The 20,013-nt window shown below is 44.0% G+C and overlaps 1 protein-coding gene across 1 annotated transcript in view; it reads right to left on the minus strand.

The window, feature by feature from the left end:
• Positions 1 to 302: 302 nt before the first annotated feature.
• Positions 303 to 20,013, minus strand: part of WWC1 (WW and C2 domain containing 1) — a 40,458-nt gene continuing 20,747 nt past the window's right edge. Inside the window, exons 10-22 of the mRNA XM_010151286.1 lie at positions 17,261 to 17,799; positions 12,868 to 12,976; positions 10,994 to 11,074; positions 10,000 to 10,086; positions 9,015 to 9,207; positions 7,656 to 7,808; positions 6,957 to 7,057; positions 6,026 to 6,173; positions 5,150 to 5,314; positions 3,613 to 3,705; positions 2,513 to 2,743; positions 1,513 to 1,634; positions 303 to 981 (exon numbers count right to left, since the gene is read on the minus strand). Coding sequence (XP_010149588.1) covers positions 915 to 981; positions 1,513 to 1,634; positions 2,513 to 2,743; positions 3,613 to 3,705; positions 5,150 to 5,314; positions 6,026 to 6,173; positions 6,957 to 7,057; positions 7,656 to 7,808; positions 9,015 to 9,207; positions 10,000 to 10,086; positions 10,994 to 11,074; positions 12,868 to 12,976; positions 17,261 to 17,799 — 2,089 coding nt within the window. The 3' untranslated portion in view covers positions 303 to 914. The remainder of the gene's footprint in view (positions 982 to 1,512; positions 1,635 to 2,512; positions 2,744 to 3,612; positions 3,706 to 5,149; positions 5,315 to 6,025; positions 6,174 to 6,956; positions 7,058 to 7,655; positions 7,809 to 9,014; positions 9,208 to 9,999; positions 10,087 to 10,993; positions 11,075 to 12,867; positions 12,977 to 17,260; positions 17,800 to 20,013) is intronic.

Raw genomic sequence — 20,013 nt, forward strand, 5'->3', positions numbered from 1 at the left:
CATCTCTAGCACCTTTAGTAAAGCCTGTATTGAGAAGAAAAGGGAAAATCCCAGAGCACCCAAGTTCCTCCAGAGCACATGGTCCACCACCCACCTCACTAAACTGCCCGCTCTAAAGGATTCACAAGCTACAGACTTCCAGCTACTGACAGAAAAAAACCCAAACCCCAACCCCAAAACAACGTAGGTGCCAGCTGATGAGAAGATTTGCACAAGACACAAAGCAAGAAGGCAGGTTTGTCCAGAAAGGTCACTTTATTGGAAAAACCTAAAATGGACTTAAAACCGGCAGCCCTCTTCCCACAGCAGTGGTTTCAATGGGCTCCCCAAGTTACCTTAACAGACCCATTACAGATATGAGCTGCAGTACAAATGTTAAAAGTGCAAGTATCCTGAACTTCACACCCACTTTTATGACCTGGCAGGAAACACAAACGCTTCACAGCTCACAGAGAATTCGTTCACAGCACTCAGGAGTCAAAACTGGCTCTCTGCATTCCCCACAGGGCACAAAACACACCACTCGGAGGAGAGTCCGATGCAGAACATCATAGAAGGTAGGGGTGAGGTTCCTTCAAATTTATTTTATTGCAGTAAAACCTCTAAAAGGTAGAGCTGTACAAAAAGTCTAAACAGCATTATTTAAGAATAACAGCACCTTACGCTGCATTTGTTCTTATTTAAAATTCTATTTCCCAAAAATACATTCCTAAATATACAAACTATACAATCTTGTCACTTTAATGCTGGTTTCTGTGATGATATAACTTTAACCTAAAAATCTCCAAAACATCCACATACTGACAGAAGCTCTAATATACAAATGCCTCGGTACCTTCATAATACCACATAAATAACTTCAAAACCCAAACTGCATTTGTAGAATTGTCCGCAAAGTAAATACTTTATGGTGATCACACGTCGTCCGCAGAGAGCGTTGGAATGTTTATCCTCGGCCGTGTGAAAAACGCCATTTTCTCTCTAAAAAAAGATGATCGGTTGTTAATGCGGCAGAATTCTTGCCAGAAATGTCCATCATCCACATTAAAATTTATCCCACCAGCTGTCACCACAAGGAGCAGCAGCACGTCCTCTCACAACCTACACCTCTTATCTACGTATCAGACAGGAGGCAGCCTTGCAGTTAAACTCACAATGCCAACCTTAGCAAAAAGCCGTTTCAGAAAGGCTCACGTTTCTGCCTTTCCAGGCTTGCTACTTGGGGAAGCAAAGGGCTGCTTCTGTATTAAACAAAGGATTTGAGCATTCATTGCCAGGTAGGGAACGATTTAGGGTACTGGCGGTTGCTTTGAGACCCGGTGCAGTGCTGCAGCTAGTTTCCCTGACCCTCAGCCCTTATACTTCGATACAAAAATACAGAAGTTTGTGTTTAAGCAGAGCGGTTAACTACTTCTACAAAGATTAGCCTTCCTCATCAGCATCTTAGTCACCCACAGAAAAATCACAGTAGCAGCCAGGTCTTCCTCCCCTTTACCAATGACCTGTAGTTACCTGAATGACTGTACTTCCAGAGGCTCCTTCCGACTCTGCCCTCGCAGTCTGTGGACATCCTTGGCAGCAGCTCTCATCATTTTATCGGCCTTGAGTTCACACTTGTGTTCTGTTTTTTCCACCTAAACAAATAATGGAAGAAAGTTGTTTGTGTTTCCAGGAAGAATCATTTTATCCCAGCTAATCTCCAAAACCAGCAGGATTTCAGCTGCAGGTCTAAGGGGTTTGGAAGCTGCTGACTCTAGAAATCACTAGCCACTGAGGCTAAACTGAAGGCTTGTCAGCTAGCCACTCTAATGGAGAGAGCTTCTAGGAAGGTTTCTTCCAGCCCTTTGGTAAGAATTATGGGTGTTACCTGCACCTTCTTTGTATCTTCTCGATGTATTTTTTAAGCCAGCTCACGCAAGAACGTGGCAACCCATGTGCCAGCTGCCCCAAAGAGCACCTTAATTTTTATTTAAACTGTCTCCAGAAAAGTGATAATGCAAGGAAAGGCAACTTTCATATAAGCCATCAAAACTGTTTAATGAACTGTTTGTTGAAATTCTTGGTAAATAGTTGTGTCTCCTCTCCACTCCTGCCTTGCAGTCCACCCATCGTAAGAACAACAGGTACCACTGAACTTAAAGCCAGAAAGTCTGCTGTCATCTGACTTAATATTATCACTTCATATGCACAAGGATCCTATTCTAAAGCCAAGCGTCATCCATGGACAAGTTTTATGTGGCCATTATTTCTCTCAGAAGAAGCAACAGGTGTAACTGCTGTCTTCCTACCCCTCCTCCTATCTTGGGAAGGCAGGCACAGACTGCTGTTTGTGACTACCACACCAGAGAACAGCCAGCCACTCGAGGACTGTAGCGTCCAGTAACAATCGCTTGCTTGATGGAGCCATAAGTGGAAGACACGTGTGACTAGTGCTAAGCTTTGTTTCCTGACTGTCCAAAGTCCCCTGTTTCTCAAACACGTTGAATACAATCCAAAGGCGGGCAGCACTCACTCGTTTTTCCACTAGCCGCAGCAGCAGTCGAAATCTCTCATCATCCTTCACCCACTGCGGCAACTCTTTTTCACCCTGACTTTGAGCTTGTTCCAACTGTTCCTTCAGTTCCCTCAGCACCGAGATCTCCTGAACCAGCCGATCGTGCCAGGTTTTTGAAGCTTGCAGGTCCAGCTCCAGATCTAGCGAAGTGCGGATGAGGCGCTCCGTACCAAAGGACTTGACTGAGGGCTAGGGGAGAAGGGGTGTACGATCACAATGACGAGAACTGTCCCGTCTACTCCCCCGTGAAGAGCCAAATACATCATGAGACCCATTTTCCAACACTACTCTTTGCACAAAGCATCTCTGTTGATCCTGCTTTCCAATCTGTCTCAAGACAGAAAGCACAAACTCAAGCAAGTCTTACAGACAAGCCATCTGATTTTGGTGTTTCTACTAAATTTCGTCCATGGCAGCTTCTCCAAATCAAACAAGTCTTGCTTGTGCACCTTTCTCCTAAGTTTAATGTCTCATCTTCAGATGAATCCACAATGCAGCAGAAAAACCTCTGCTTGTTTGGTTTTTTCCAGTATTATGTTGCCTTCTGCTAGTTTCAAACACAAGCTGCCTCAAGAAAATCAGCTCCTTAGGAGCTCAGCATCAGTGTCCCAGGGGAATTTCAGTGATTGCCATCACAACGGGCACAGGGGTTCATCGTGTGCCACGGAGTCACCACAACAGGGTCACCTCAGCATCTGAGACATCATTCTCCTCACCCTCTTCCCCAGCTCCTCACGTCTACTCTAAGTACTTAAGAATCTCACAACAATAAACACAGCAAAACTGTTTGTGCTAGTTCTGCTCTGACAAGATGCAAAATACCAGGAACCATCTTCCTAAATTGATTGTTCTAAATGAGTTCCAACGTAAACATTCCTGTCATGTTCTGATACATCAGAGGAAAGTAGCCTTGAGAGGCTCCTCACACACAAAGAAAAGGTGGTGAACGAAAGCACACAGCAACTGATTTATGTCTGCAAATTCTTCCTTTAAAATACTTTTCTGGTTTTTCCAAGTGTCTGTGCTACAGAAAAAACCACAAGTGGCAATGTTTTTACCCGTTTCACTCTGACACTTCGTCTCTCCATTGCATTTCGAACAAAGGGGGGCTTTTTGGATAGCGTTGAACTGTCACTATCGCTGCGATTCAGCTGCAAATGAAAACCACATGTTTTTCATGAAAGAAATACAAGCAGTGCATACACAGATTATTAGCAAGATCAAAGGGTTCTGTAAGCGATTATAAGCAGTGATGTAAGCAGAACCACGAAGTTCTGTGAAAGGCTGCAGCAGAGAGCTGCCACCCCAATCTGAGAGCACCACATGCCATCCATTTGGCATGGCCAGATCCTGCCACAAGCCTTGAACTCTGTCCCTTTCTGGAAACTGACTGCACGGAAAGAGAGACACTAAGTTAGGGTGTAATATGGGACTTTGCACCACTGCCCTTCTCCTGTTCAAGTAATGAGGCTGGGCAAAACAGCCTAGAAAAACAAACCGTAAGTAGTAATAATAATTACAATAAATTACTATTTTCTAGCATCTGTGAAACACGGGAGTATTTTATTAGAGGTTTCTCTTTTCTCAGTCACCTGTATTTTACACTAGTGGTGCCAGAGGTAGGCTTACCTGTAAGCTATCCCCCTGGGTTTTTCAATTTAAGCGGTGTTACACACACACACAGCCTGCCTTCTTTTGTGACTGTCTCGAGACCCTTAAAAAGAGCTTAACTCAAGTAGGGTTTAATCCCCTTCTCATGTTCCTTCTCAAAGTTGGGGGTGGGGGAAGAGGCGTGTGGGATCTGCATGTGCCGGGACACAGCACCTCTACCGCCCGAGAACAGAACACTGCTGCCCATGAAATAAGGTTTATTTCTATGGAAGCACCTGCTTCTGAGCCAGAGAAAACCTGCACATCAACTCCAGCTCAGCTGTATTATGAGCATGCCCACTTAGGACAGGTCATGCGTGATTAAAACGCAGTGCTTGCTTGTTTGCCAATTCAATTTAAAAGACGAGTTATTTATAGTTCAGGCTGACCCTCAATCCAGGAAATAATTGTGAACAAACATTTCAAAGCAGTGGAAGCGACATTCTGACCCAGTACGTGACCTGTTCAGGTCCCTTCAGACAAAGCACACTGGAGACCTCCAAGCTTCCACAGTTTTTGCTGGCATTATCAGGTACTTACCTTGCCCTTTCTAACAAGCTTTCCTGTTCACCTCATCTAAAGTCAGGAGGACACAGCTAACTCCGTTCAACCTAGCACAGAACGGTCTTAAAGCAGCAGGAAAGGGGTTGATATGCAGCCTACTCATCGCTGTCTACAGCAGCCCTTCCAGGTTAGTTGGGGAATCTCAACATGCTGGATTTACCACAAACATAGGTGCACGTGTGTATTTTATAGATTTGTGCTTGATACTTGATTAGTTCCAAGGAAAGATACTGTCTAGGTGAGGACAGAGCAACTTCTGAAGTCAAAGGAGAGAAGAAAGCAGTGTCAGGTCTCTGAAAAATGCAGACTAAGTGAACGTTGATAGAATGCATTCATTAATGGAAAACAGCATTTATAACCTCAGGATTGCATTTTCCTTACCCGACACACATACTGACTCTGTGGTCCTGGTGAAAATGTTTTTGAGCGGATGATAGTGCTACCTCTGACAAACTGAGTTTGGGGTGGATTTCCTGCTCTTTTGTCTTTCGGACGAACTACGGTAGAAGACTGTGCAGGGCTCTCTGTGTTTGTCTCTTTATCCACCTGAAAGACAGATCCAGCAGCGTAAATGCCAGCTTGCCATCTTACCGACGACACGTACCCAGGGCTGTCTGACAGCCACCTGCGATGCATCTCCGCTTTCAGTCCCAGAGGCATCGCATTCAAACCCAGGTATTCTTTAGCCCTATTCATGCAGGGTGTCCTGACACTTCACTCTTTGAACTCAATAGCTGCTGCATTAACTGTACTGCTCCCCAAGGGCTCCACAGCCATCAATCGCTGTACAACACAATTGATTCCAGCGAGCTCTGCCCATTGATCCAGTACATCAGTGTGGCCTGGCACTCTCGCATGGAACAGAGGTATGATTTTAAAGGCCATTCCTTTACTTGTTGTGCACCTGCAGCAAAGATCCAAACTGTTGTATGTACACGCACAGAGAGCTCGTGTACAGCACACATTTGTCAGACTACAACCATGTTCAGAATTAAACAAGGTCAAAGCCACTGTCACATTAATGAAAACAGTTTTCATGAGCAATTAAAAGAAGGCAAGAAACTATAGGCTAGATCAACTGTGGGACAAAACGGTCATGTAGAGTTACATAAAAAAATTTCAGGTAGATAAACATTTAAACATCAATGATGAACTTTCAAATAACTGCTGTAGCCTTGCCCAGCTCAACAGCAACACAGTCAGCTGAGCAACGGGAAGCTTAACTCGACTTCCTGTTCAAAAGGCCCTTAACTTTACCTTCACTGCTATTTCCATGTGCAGCTGGGAATTCAGGCCGTCTTCTGTTTCCCACAGCGATTTTCCAGCACAGAATTCTTCCTCCTCCTCTGCTTCGTTTTCACTGATCTCATCCCGTTCTTCCTGATCAGGAACCTCTTCGTCTTGCCTGTCAAGAACAGCTTTGTTATTGAACTGGCCAATTCTGCACAATGGTGCTGCAGCAGGAGTTACCTCCTGTAAGCTGCTGGACAGAAACATGTCCCCAAGGCAGCCAGTGGTACCTGGCAGGTCCTGTAACCACTGAGATTACACAAACATAGGCTTGTAAGGGAGTGACTGACACTGGAGCGAAGCTGCATCAGAAGGCAACCATTACAGCCAAAAATTTCATAGCCATCTTCCTTCAAAAGAATCAAGCTGAGGGTTCAGCCATGTGGTCTGAGCTTAAGGTGAGTGCATCTTAAGGGGAGCTCTGGGGATGCCACTTAGCTGAAAAAGTGACACTGGACAAAACTGAAGCATTGTTTTAACATCCTTTTCAGCTCCTTTGAGCTCACAGCTGGCTTCTCTATCAGACCCATCGGTCAGGCTTGCTTTTCATTTCAAATGTTGGGCTTCATTAATAAAATCTGATTCTGAACCATACAGACAACAGACAAAGCTAATATTCAAGAAAAGCCTTGCACTAGGCAGTGGAGCTTTCATGGACACCCATAAAACGTTGTACAAATAACAAAATTAGCATAATGCTATGGACTATTTTCAACATTTATCAGCTTTGTTCTGGTTTCTCAAGCACAACCTCCAGAACAGAAGAAACAGGGGTTTTCACCAAAACAGGACACAGAAGCAGCCTCCCACAGCTCTCTTTCATCTGCTTTTTTCTCTGCACATGAATCCCAAATGCTCTGACTATCCCACAATTCTAAGATGGTGGGATGCTACCTACCAGCTCTCTCCACTAGTTAAAGTGCTTCTGCTTTCCTCCAGTTTCTTCTCCACAGCTTCCAGTTCAACAGCTGTCTGCTCTAAGAGTGCCGAGACAGAGTCCTGAGGAGACCAAGAGGCTTCTTGTGAAGATACAGTTCTCACAAACTGCAAAGCACCCAGCCTTTCTGGTCAGAACAGCCCCAACCAGCTTTTCTCGTGGCAGGAGAGAGTCGTAGCCTCCGCACCTGCGTTGTTGAAGCAGCTTACAGCACATACAGTGCTCAGTCAAGCCTGTGTGAGCATACCCGGCCCACCCCCCCAGTTACACTAGCATATGCACGTGTACGGATAGAGGCTGAGCGTATCGCATGCCATGCATGTGCAAAGGTAAGTCTGTATCTTGACTCGTTCAGCAAGTTCATGGCAGCAAGGTGAACTGTCTAGTGGGAGAAAGGCAAGAGCTCACACATCACTTACACCAAACCACATACCACATCCCTCAGCTTCACGAGGAGCAGATTTCAGTATTTAGCCCAGGACAAGGGCACATCTGGAATCGACATGTTAATTATTTTGCTGCGCTTAATGACATTTTCAAGTTCTACATGTAAACACAAGAACCTTCACTTCTCATCTATTGTAACAGCCCTTCAGCCACATAAACCCTCTCACTAGTACTGTTTAAAAGAGATTTGTTTGATTTCAGCAGTTTTCTTACTGTTTTTTCAGTGCAGGGTACTTCAGAGTGAACGTTTCCTTGTTTACTTTTCCTGTTTTGCTTCTGCAGATACTTATAACTAAGGAGGTTATACCAACGGGTTGATTTCTCTCCGGATCTACATATTTCAGCAAGGCTAATTTGTGCTCCACCCTATTGAGAGCAAAACCACAGTTTTAGTGTAATACTGAGATGAACCACTACTGCACCAGTAAGAAGAAATGAGAGCAAAAATACAGGAATAATTGACTTTGGCAAGATTGGCAAGAAGAAAAAATTGCCCTGCTTATTCCCATTTCGACAGCACTAGTCATGCTTTATGTTTAATTATTTTTAATACAGAGTAAGACTTCCAATCCAAGTAGTAAGCGCTTCACTACAGCTCCTGTGTACACGAATCCAGAAGTATGAACAGTGCTACTGCAGCCAGAATAAATTACAGCCAGAACTTCAAAGAAAAAGAGAAGGAGATGAAGACACCCTTTCAAGAAATTCACAAGGCTGACAAAAATCACTGCCTCAGACCAAGATGCTTTAGCTTTGTATATTCCACCCCTCTTCATCTGCCTTGTCATTTTTATTGTGTTACATTTAGTACACATCCTAACATACTCAAAACCAAAGTAAAACTGATTCCCAACTTATTTAATCCATGTCTGAGTGGAGGCCCTTGCACCAGCCCAGTCCAGCAGACCGCCTGCTGAGCACACCTCCCGCAAGTTCACGTGCTCCCACCTGGCGCTCAGCGTGCCTGTACGTGCTGCCAAAAGAGAAGCACAACCTCTGAAAAACAGATGCCTTCCTGAACCAAAGTGTGCTTTGCAGCACCATACTCCAGAAATAGTTCTATTAAAGTCCGCTCGCCCAGGCAGTACTGAGCAACAAAAAAGCTTTTCTAACAGTAGGGGGCAGCTGGCTATGGCAATATTAGCACTCAGAAACCTATACTCGTATGGATTTTAATAGTGTAGATTAATAGCTGTTTTTAGAAAAAACTTCAGAGATCTTTAATGTTCTACAGTGGGTTCCAAATTCCTGTAAGCCTATTCTCAATCACAGTACAACAAATGTTTCCAGAAGGAAGAAAAAGAGGTAGTGTTTCACATCAAATCATGAGAGAAGGGAAATCTAATAGCCTAACAAAGTCACCAGTAGTTCTGTAACAAAACATTTATTTAACAGGTTTTTTGTTTTCCTGATCAAAATAGTTTTGCAAAGAATACGATCTAGGAGAGATCACATGGCTAAGGATTATCAAGAAAACAATCACAGATGTTGACACACTTCAAAGTTTAACATTTTGTCTAATGAAGAAGAGGAAACAAACACAAAGATATTAAAATAGAGATTAATACTAACCAAACATTCCTCAAGGTGAGATTTATCTACAGTGCAAACATCGACTCTTAAAGTCTTCTGGCGTAAAGCTGGGTAAGAGATAGAAACCCAAAATACTTCATTGTACACAAGATTGTCTGAAGCTTCCACCGGTCTTGTGCGAAACAAGCAGCTTGTGCTTTCTGAACAGGGCAGGACAGCCACGCGGATGTTCCTATGGGAAAAAGCGTTGCAATCAGTACGACCGTACAGCTTTGCAGTTCCCTCCATTGCAACAGCTCCAGAAATCTGCAAGTGAAATTCATCCTGAGCACTGTGGACACTACTGTCCTAGGCTATTCTTTGGAACATCAGTCAACTGAGAAAAAAGGAACTTCTCGTCATAACATCAGAGGCATGAAGTGACATGAGTTGCCAGAGACTTCATCCTTCTGAGTCTTGTAATTGAACATCATGGGATTATGTTTTACGTGGTTGTTTACGCCTATGCAACTTGTCACACTGCTAACAGACCCTTTTGTAGGCAGAAACACCTACGCAAAATCCAACTGAGTTTTTGTCAGCGCATTCAGCACACAGCAGAATTTTAACAACTTAGGCCTCCAATGAGCCAAGCAGAAGCCATACGTTTCCCCGCACATGCATCTGTGCAAGTGCCCAAGGATGAGTTCTGTGGCAGAATGAATGACCCCTCCTCACTCGATGCAGCTACCTGGGCACTGCTACAGTTAAGAACCTTGCTGGCCAGTGCTAATTCCCTTGCTGGCCAGTGCTAATTCCAGGCAAGACTTTTCCTAGCAAACACAGACCTTTGAGGAAAAAACTGCACCTTATTTCAGTTTGCGGGTCTATCAGTTCACAAATGTTGCTACACATAACACAGTGTGGAAGCATTTCAGAAAGGGGAAATTTTTAAGAGTCTGACAAAACAAAACTCAGCATCTGTTCAATTCCCACTGGAATCTAATGCAAATACTTCAAGAGCATGTTTATTGCACCCACTTACACTTTTTGATCTTGTTGTAACAGCAGTGCTGGAACATTACTCAGCTGGATGACCAGTATCGCAAATTGTTTATTTTTGTCATCATATCTGAATGGGAAGGACACAAAAAAGCATCGTTAATAGAGAAGTCTGCCTCGGACTCCATGGATGAGTATTCCGCTTGTTTCATTAACACAAACAAACAACATTAAACATTTCTAAAACTATAATGGGACCATGGCTTCCCCGTAGTTTAAAACAAAACCAATTTCATAGTAGAGGAAGTTTTGCTACCAGAACATCCAGAATTTAGAACAGCCCAGAACATCCAGAACTTAGGAATTCAGACACAATGGACTACAGATCTGCCCTACCACACACTGCTTTTCCTGGGGTCTAGCTAAATTGCTGTACTGTGACTAAAATCTTTTGAAAGGCCTTATACAATGACTGTACTACAAAAATGTTACAAGTAGGAATACTTGCAAAAATAGAGTGGAGATGTTACGGGTAGCCACTGTTTTACTGGGGATGGCCATGACAAGAAAGTTTTGCATTACCTATTTTTCCTCAAATCATAAATAACCTTCAACTAAGTCACTTACGGAAGATGCCACTGTGCCTTACCCGCTACCTGCAGAATCCAGGCGTGGTCAGAGGTGATGACTGCCATCCACTCTCAGCAGTTTTTCCCCCACAAGCAGCACACTAAGGGAGACTTCAAGCCAGCAAAAGGCTTCCTCCAGCCCAGCACTGTCAGTGCTCCCGTTGTTGGTTTGCTCCCTCATACCACACTATCACCAGTTATTTCCACTGACGTGGATGAGGATAACTGGGCCAAGGACCTCCCAGAGTCGAGTGTAATTCTCAGTTACACTACAAAGAGGCCGTTAGTTAATACTAATGGGACAGGATAAACAGGGTAAGAAAGTGGAACAGAAAGCACTATCTTTTAAATCCTATATATTGCCCTGTCCCTTGGCAGAAAAAGCCAATACAAATGTGTAGTGCTTACCTCATTGCAATTTGGACTTTAGCTGTCCCAACTGCTTCTGTATCATCACTGTCAAACACCATCACTTCTGACACACATGGTCTGAAAGAAATGAAAGACAATAAAGGACTTGATTTCCCTCTTACTGAAGTGACAGTGTTTGAGTGATACAAGATCTTTTCCTTTCCATTTAGTGGTTGGGTATATGGATTTTGTAAAATTGGCAGCTAAGAGAAAGCCCGTTTCAGAAGTAAGTGCAATCAGCCTTAGAGGTATGTATCACAGTGTGTATCAGCAGAAAGTCATATGCCTCCCCCATTCGCTGCCAAAAAAAGCCACACAAAAGACTCTGCAAAAATAAGGCAGTGGGGAATTTTTAAAGGATTCCCTTGACTGGATTTTAGTAAAGACCGCTGACTTTCCAGCAACAGAAATGACTTAACAACAGCATTCCTGTCCTGCATCATGACAGCAAAATTTCTCAAGTTTGATTAGCTTTATGCCATTCCCTTGTTTCTTTAAGAAATCAAGCTTCCTTAAGCACATTAAAAGTGACAGAGTACACTGACTGGTCTTCCTTGAAACAGCTATCTGCATTGTTTCCCTCCCAATGTACTCCTCCTCCCAAGTTTTATGCACTGAAAGTCTCCAAAACTACCTCCATCCTCTCACTGACTCAGAGGTTATGCTGTAGCACATGAAAACAGGATTAGCCACCTTCTCTGCGAAGTATTTTCCATATTACTTAGCACTCTCTTGCATTTCATTACATTTCAGCCTCAGAAGACCAATGTATTGCTGCTCATCCCACCCTCACCATTTATTATAGGCATCAGAACAATCCTGTAGGCACTACAAAGGTTGGCCAGTCAACAACCCAACGAACAGCAACATCCAACATGTGGGTGTGCATGGGATGCCTTCTGTGACTGTCACACATTCTCCCTCCCCTGCTCTCCACAGAGCTCCCGATCCAACTGATAGGACACAGGGGCCCCTAAGACTGTCTGACCACGGGGCTTGAGCCCATGAGGTCTCATTTACAGAAGTATTGCACTTACTTGTCCAAGTGAATTGTGCTGTAAACATTAAAAAAATTACTCATTTACCTAGAGAATTCATGAAGATAATGAATGAATGGGGGGAATATGAGATGAGCAGTTTTTCACCTCTACAGTTGTATCTTGCAACAAAATGACCCCTAATTCATCTCAGTGACAATAAAACCAGTGTGAAACCCCATGTTAGATGCAGCCAAAACAAGTATAGATGAGAACCTTCTAGGGAACGTTTTGTCAAACCACCCCAGATAGCTTTAGCAAGCAGCCAGGGAGGTCCAGAAACCCTGCAAGAGCAGTGCCTGCTTACACAGCCCAGCTCTGGCTATAAGCCATGTGCTCGGGGGAGAAGACCTGCAGAAATCCCACACCGGATCTGAGCACTCGGGAACTGCATCGCAGCACGTACGCATACATGAGGCAGTTCAAGGTGCTTCTGCTCTCCTCCTTAAGCAACCCAAAGTCCTCACGCTGACGGAGGGCTGTCGTTGACACCAGAACGGCTGAACGACAGGAGGGGAACTTCACACCTGCCAGATGGCTCCGCTACCCCCCTCAAGGCAGCAGTCACAGCTTACCAGCACCTTCGCTAACAGACCAGCTGTTCAAACGGTTCTCTCTGAGCGTGCTTGCAGCTACTTCTATTATGGGAAGCATGGGTCATTTTGATAATCAAATTCAACCTGCTCATAGTTTTTTCAGAAGTATTAAGAAATCGGAGATTGAGAATTCTAGCCACCAAACTACAAAAAAGATCATAACCAGCAGTATTCCAGGTGACTCCCATGTGCAAAGCTGAGTCATTGGCTTCTTCCTAGAGAGAGATCTGATGTCTACCTTTGAACAGACGCCTCATATACCCCGCTATCTCCAGCAACAGATTCATCAGACACTGCAGCCGACACACACGCCACCTTCAGTGCCGTCCCTCCAGCTGTATTTATACCTATCAGAAAAGCACAGGGGAAAATAAAAAACAGGTGTTAATGAAAACAAACTGCCTGGATCAGGAGCAGCTTTTTTCTTATCCTCCCCTTGAATTGCACTTCTTCCCCATCCAACTATAGTTAAGCAAGTAGTTAAGTTTCTGAAGACAGTTAAGTTTCTAGTATAAGTTTATATATATATATACACACACACAGTTAAGTTTCTAGTATAGTTAAGTTTCGGAAGACAGGGAGCCACAGGAAGGGTGGGCTGTGCTCAACAGCCACTGTCAGCTTAGTGCTTCAGGAATGTGCCTGACTGCCCTGGAGAACAAGCAGCCCCTGGACAATCAGCGGAAGAACCTGTGTGGTGGAGGTGAGAGCAGGGCTCCACTGCAGTCAATGCCATCTAACACTTGGGCCCAGCAGTAGCGTACCCACGGGCTGAGGTTACACACCGGTTGTGCTGAGTGTGTTACAACCAGCACCTTCAGGGGTGTAGGTCCTCGCAGGCAAGGCGAGGGGAGAGGCTTTCAAAGCACCTGAAGGGCAGGAAGGTACCCATGACAAGATGGGCAACGTCCAGAACTGCAGAACATGTGAATTCCAGTGAAATTATGAATATGAACCAATAAAACAGCCTCTACTGCAAGTCACCCTTAAGCAGGCAGCAGGCTTCTGGTCCAAGCTACCCAGAGAGCAGCAGTGGGGCGAATGCTACTGAACAAGCCCTGCCCATGTACAGCGTATGCTGAGGGGTATACCCCACCTGCAGAGCTTAGACCAAAAGTTTAGCTTCAAGGAGGGGAAACAGCAAAAATACCCCACAGACACCCACCTACCCCCGAACCCAAAGGGTTGGTGTATACAGGACAAAAGGTGGGTCCAGAAAGACCAGGTTAACTGGCTAAACATGGAGCGAAAGGGAAATTATCAGATTTAAAATAGCAGCCACATGCAGGTGTGGAGGGAAAAGGAGAGAGGGAAGAGAAACCGGGGAAGTTGAAGCAAGGAGTTTTGCACAGAGGTGTTCCCTCTCTTGGACTTCTTGTGCTACAAAACAGGGAAAGATATACCCCGGAAAGTTCCGTAAATTCAACATCTTTTCCCTTGTGCCATAACACTTCTGTAGATGCACATTTCAGCTGGGAGTCTGGAGAACCTTCTGCCAAGGTGGCTACCTCAGCTCTCCCTCGCTGGCAGTGCTTTGGGGGACCTGCTCCGAGGGCGAGGAGGTGCTGCGCTGTCACGCTGGGAGCAGCTGTAACCCCACAGCAGACATGTCGCAACGCACTCCACTCCAAGGGGCTTCCATCTTTCAAAAGCGGCTCCTCTTTCCTGTAGCCTTAGGAAAGCACACACCCCCAAACCAATATATGGTTTCCATCCCGTGTTTTCTTTATTACAAAGCAGTTTGCGGGTTTTTCTGCACAGACTCAAAGCCACTTAAAAGAATTAAAAATACGTTTTAAAAAAAGCATTGGTGCAAAACGTGTGCCAGCAGAAGACAGGTTTATGGAATAATGTAAGGAGTTGTTCCACACGCAACAGTACAGGGTGCTACAGGGAACACCAATATGTTAAGTGCATGTGTGCAATTTGGGCCCATTTATCCACGTATTCTTCTGACAACATCACTGAACAGTACTTTTCATCTTGGAATTGCCATGGAATTGTTGGACTTAAATAAATGTCCAGACTTTTTTCCCATAGGCCAAACCACATGAATAAAAGTTAGCATCTGTAACACAACGTATCAGTCATTAACTGGAACAAATGGCTCCATTTGATGCTGGCATTCAGAGTTTAATCCATCCCCCTCTCCTGCCACGTGCAAGGGCCTGGCCCTTGCTGCGCTCCGCTTACCCTGGGCCATGCTGGAGGTAGGCAGGGTCAGAACTACATCTCTTCTTTCCTCACCGCTGCTTTGTACCACTCATTCCATGGTTTTAATATGAAAACAATTTTTTTCCCCACTGGATCATTTTCTAGATCAAGTTGTTTGATTTTTGGATGATCTCTAAGGTCTTTTCCAACCTAGTGATTCTATGATTCTAAAACAATTTTTTTCCCCACTGGATCATTTTCTAGATCAAGTTGTTTGATTTTTATGCATCACTCCTGGAAGTGTCACTCCAGGAATTCCTCACATGAGCTTCCTTACCAGGCAGGACACGGCAGGTAACACTCCAGCAGGCTCAACTTCTTTTTCTCCTTCACTTGCCAATGCCATTTAGTCCTTTCAACCCAGAAAGTCTGCACTTCTGACCATTTCACCCAAGCACTTTGCAGCAAAGTGAGGTGAATACAGAGGCTGCACAAAACCCAGCAACCAAGTGGGTATCTGTGTGTACAGCGGAATGCTAAGTGTAACCCCAAATCAAGATGAACGGGTTCCCTCAAACGATCCATCATGCAGCCATCCTTCTCCTTACTTTTTTTGCAAAGGACTAGGAAGCTCAGCCCTGCAAGTCTTGCACACACACACTGAACCTGTAACTTTGTCTGGTGGCTAATTAACAAAGAGAAAAATATGAAGAGTTCAGAAATTATTCAACCACCTTCTATATTTCCAAGCAGGCAGCTAGCACTTCCTATGTTTTTTTCACTTTTTTCCCACTCATATCAAGAATTTAAAGTTTGGTCTTCGCTTCCTGCCATTTCTCCTTCCACGGGCTCTCCTGGACGCACCATGACAAGGCCTTGAAGATCCACATCCTGCACTGTCCTCACATCCACATGATTTCCTCAGAGAATGCCAGACTGCCAGATTCCAGGTTTTGCTATTAGTTTCACCTAAATCACTCAGGTGTCACTGAGGTGAGAGAGGAAACCTTATTTCAGCCTCAAAGGTAGCAGAGGTTCTGTTCTAACTGAAACAAAAAGCCAATCCCTCAGATATATACTATTCAGCTCTACTTACAGGAACACGTGAGCGTGCTTTGCCCACGAGGCCACGTACTGACCACCCCAGGTCCAGCCACCGCATTTCGGGTGTTACACTCCACTCCCCCCACCAGAATGCCTGAGGAGTAAAATCTCATCTCGTTATTGCCCTGAAATAAACTACTTACAGTGATTATTTTGTCTGCTGACTGGCTAACAGAAATAATCACTTAATCTGCTTAACACCTGAGCTTTCACTTTAACAGCCTTGACAAATCTTGAAGAGCTAAAAAGGTTAGAACTAATCAGCGCCCAGTTCTAATAAGAATAATTAGTGTTTCCTACTCAAATGCGTAATACCTCTTGCTTGTAGGAAAATGGTAGCTCAAAGGGAAAGATCTGCACCCGTGTATTTTACTGCATTTTAAACAATGTCAGCCTTCTTAACGCAGAAGGCAGCGATAACATGGTGCTAGTTCCTTTTATTCATGTGGGCTGTTTTATAATCCTATGAAAAAACAGAAACAAACTGCACTGCTGGTTCACAGGACCACAGCTTGCAAGTGTATACTGCCCTTAAAGCTCTTCTGCACTGCAGTTACAAATCCAGTCATTTCACCCATCTCCGTTGGATTTAACCCAACTATAGTCACAAGGGCTTCAGACAGGCCCCAGCACGAGTGCCCCCACTGCTGCCTACTGCTTTCCATCCACTTCAGCAGGGCCACCACTCTGAAAGGATGAACCCTTCCCACCCACCAATAAGCCATATGCATGTATGAGAACATCCACTATCTCTAAATGTCTTATTTTATCATGCTCACAATCTAACCACGTTTTTGTTGCTAAGAGACCATCCTCCTCAAAACAGCAGAAATTAAAGCAGAGCCTCGACGTGTCTGCTCAACTGAAGTTAATAAATTCATTGCCACTGATTTACTGGGAACCAGAGCAAGACGTGCACGCTGAGATGGTGGGGAAGGATTTTTATTATCATTCGTTAACTATTATCCCAAATGGCTCTCCTCAAAAGCTTGGCTAAAAGTTTGAGTCAGTATGTGCCTTCCAGACCCAAAACACTAGATGACATTCCGATTAGTTCGTTGCCAAATTAAACCAGGAATCCCACTACAACCATTTTTGTTTGCATATGAAATCCCTGTAATTTGTGTACACATGCACGGAAGCACACTAAAACCACACCTCGACAGTCTTCTGCAAGACTCATCAGCCGTATTTTTCATGTACAAATTAAAACACCAACCCTTTCTCCTAAGCAAGAGAGAACACACCGTTGAATACACTTTTCAATGCAGTGAGATCAAAATGACAGCATTTGAAGTACTTGTTCTTGGTGCTTTATAAACTACATTAAAAATCAATGTGTGCATGTGCCCGCCAATAGTTTGTTACCATACCTTGACCTAGATGTTTATCTCCTGCTCTAGGCTCTTCCAGTGTACAGTTGCCAATCCTGGTGTTTAGGGTGAGTTCTGAGAGATTTGTACTCATCTCTGCATCATCAAAATCCATATGGCTTGAAAAGGCATCACCGGTTAGGAGTGAGTCTATCACCAGTGGAGAGCAAGGTGGAGATGGAGAAGAGAGAGACGACCTTGGAGATAGGGATGTCATGGACTTTGGAGTACCAGACAATGATCTCAGAGCCTGTACGCGACTGGTGGTATCTGCTTTGTGAGTTTTCGCTACTTCATCTTCGTGAATGGTGGTGATACAGCCTGATGGTCTAAATCCAGTGGCTCCTTCTAGGAGCAAGTCAAGCTTGTTTTGGTAGTCCAAGTCCAACTGCTCCAACTGCTCCAGGTGCTCATAGTAGAGATCAGTGAAACTGGCTGAGGTGGATGAAGCCTGGCTGGAGGTGGCAAGAGATCCTCTGCTAGATGCAAGAGAACCAGGGCTGCTGCTCGAGGAGAGGGAAAGCATGCTGGTGGAGAGACTGAAGGAAACAAGTCAGAAAACCATCATACTGAATCTCTTGATTTCTCAGGAAAACACTGCAACGTCACCAAATCTTGAAGCCCACATGGTACATTTGGCTTTGTTAGCTCAGGCCAGACGCAACAGTCCCCACAACAACCCAGAACCACAGTCTGCTCAACGGAAAAGCTGGGTCACTTTTCAATGAAAATAATGTCATTCACACACATTTTTCTACTCACCATATCAACCCCATGAGAGTCTTTGTTTAGCCAAAACGACTCCAATGAATAGTTTCAAATCAATTAAACTCAGTGACATTCTCCTCCCACATCTTTCTGGAAAAAAAAATCTATGGGTCCTGTTAATCTCCAAAGCAGACCACAAAAACCAGCAAGACCCATGCAAGAAGATGAAGTTATTGCAACGAACTGTCTGACCATATGGAAATTTTCTTCCATTCATCTCAATCTGGGCTCCACAGCCAAAAGGCAACATCACAGCTGCCTGGAACTGGCCCTCAGAGATCCCAACAGCTAGCAGTTACCAGAAAACTGCCAGGATTTATCTATATGAAAGACTGCTACAGGGAATCCAGGGCCAGGAGAGCAAGGGAAGGAGTTGGGTCTGGGCTGTGAAATCAGTTCACACAAATTATTTATCCCTAGAGATCCAGGTTCAGGACATAACTGACAGCAAAATTAATTTTAAGCAGGTGCTGAATAGAAGTCTGTTCAGCTGAGAAAACCCAGACACCACACCACACTGCTTTCTGCTCAGAAGACCCAAGAAATCCTCCAGGGCTGACTACAACATACACCATTCCTAGAAATTCCATTTAAACCTACACTTCCGCTATGGATATTAAATACCTTGCTCGCTACTGACTAAGGGTTCAAAGACCCTTAGCCCTCACTTCAGGTATGGATTAGCTATTGAAAAATTCCTGCATATGTGTAAGTGGCTTAAGTTGCCCCACTGAAAACAGTGAGGATGTTAATAAGCTTAATAATCCCTTATTTATTATTTATGGAGTGAAAGCTAGAAGCTGCATTTGTATCATTATGCCCCATGACCTTACGAGAAAAAGGCAAGTATGCAGAATTTAGTATAATGTTGGCACAAAATGTCTTCTGCATTTGTATGACAGATGTGCACTGCATCACACCTGGTCAAAAAAAGCTTTTGGGTGAAACATAACTGAAAAGGATGTTTTTGCATTTTGGCAATATATATATAGATCTGTCAAGGACTAATAAATACTATGAAAAGGGAGGGAGTTTTAATTAATCTTTTCCCTGTCAGCAAGCTGGGCTCAACTTCATTGTGTGCATACCTTTGAATGCCAGACATTTTGCATTATGGGGTTAATAACAAACGCTTGTTCTTATGAAGGAGCATGCCAAGAACACTGGGCACATAGTTAGGAATAAATTAGTTTCACATGCTTCTTGGTCACCTCAAGAGATCCCTAATCAGCTAGATGAAATGAAAGCATGATGCATTTCCACTGCATAAGAGCATCACAGAGAGCTATTCTCCTTGGTGGCTTATTTACATGTCAGTCTTGCACTATCATTTCTTTCCAGTCTTTCCGGTGTCATCTTCACAAACTGAAACAGAATCCAAGTGGAGCAGAAGCTACAAACACAGTACACACTGATAGGAAAAACCTCAAGCAAACAAAAACCCCACTAAACTCTCTTCCTAATCAAAAAGATAAAACCATAGTTTTAGCTAATGATGATTTGGCCCTCCTGCCTGCAGTCAGGCATTTGTCTGGAAACAGAAATCCTACGGTCTTCCAAAGCTACAGCCTGAACAACCAGACTACATTACAACTGCAGAAACTCCTCTATATACCACATGAACCACAAGAGATTCGGTGATAACTCGATATACTGCCTACACCGCAAGCAGCAGCACACTTGGAAGTAATTTACAGAAATATTACCATGACATTTGCACATTAACATGAAGTTGCATTACTATGATTCACTTCACTTGCTGTGTGAGTGTTAAGCTGTCTTTGACACGTTTTATTAATATAATACTTGGGTAATTCAAACATCAGTAAAAACATCTCAGCTATCCTTAGTCACCGAAATGTTTCATGTCCGAGTAGAAGGGATTGTGCAAACTCCTGTTGTCAGAGGCAGCACCACAAGGTTATTTATCCCATTCTGAAGCATCCATCTAAACTGAGTGGGATGTATAATCCTCTAGACTTCTC

Source organism: Eurypyga helias, unplaced genomic scaffold, assembly GCF_000690775.1.
Source record: "Eurypyga helias isolate BGI_N326 unplaced genomic scaffold, ASM69077v1 scaffold795, whole genome shotgun sequence".
Lineage (NCBI taxonomy): Eukaryota > Metazoa > Chordata > Aves > Eurypygiformes > Eurypygidae > Eurypyga > Eurypyga helias.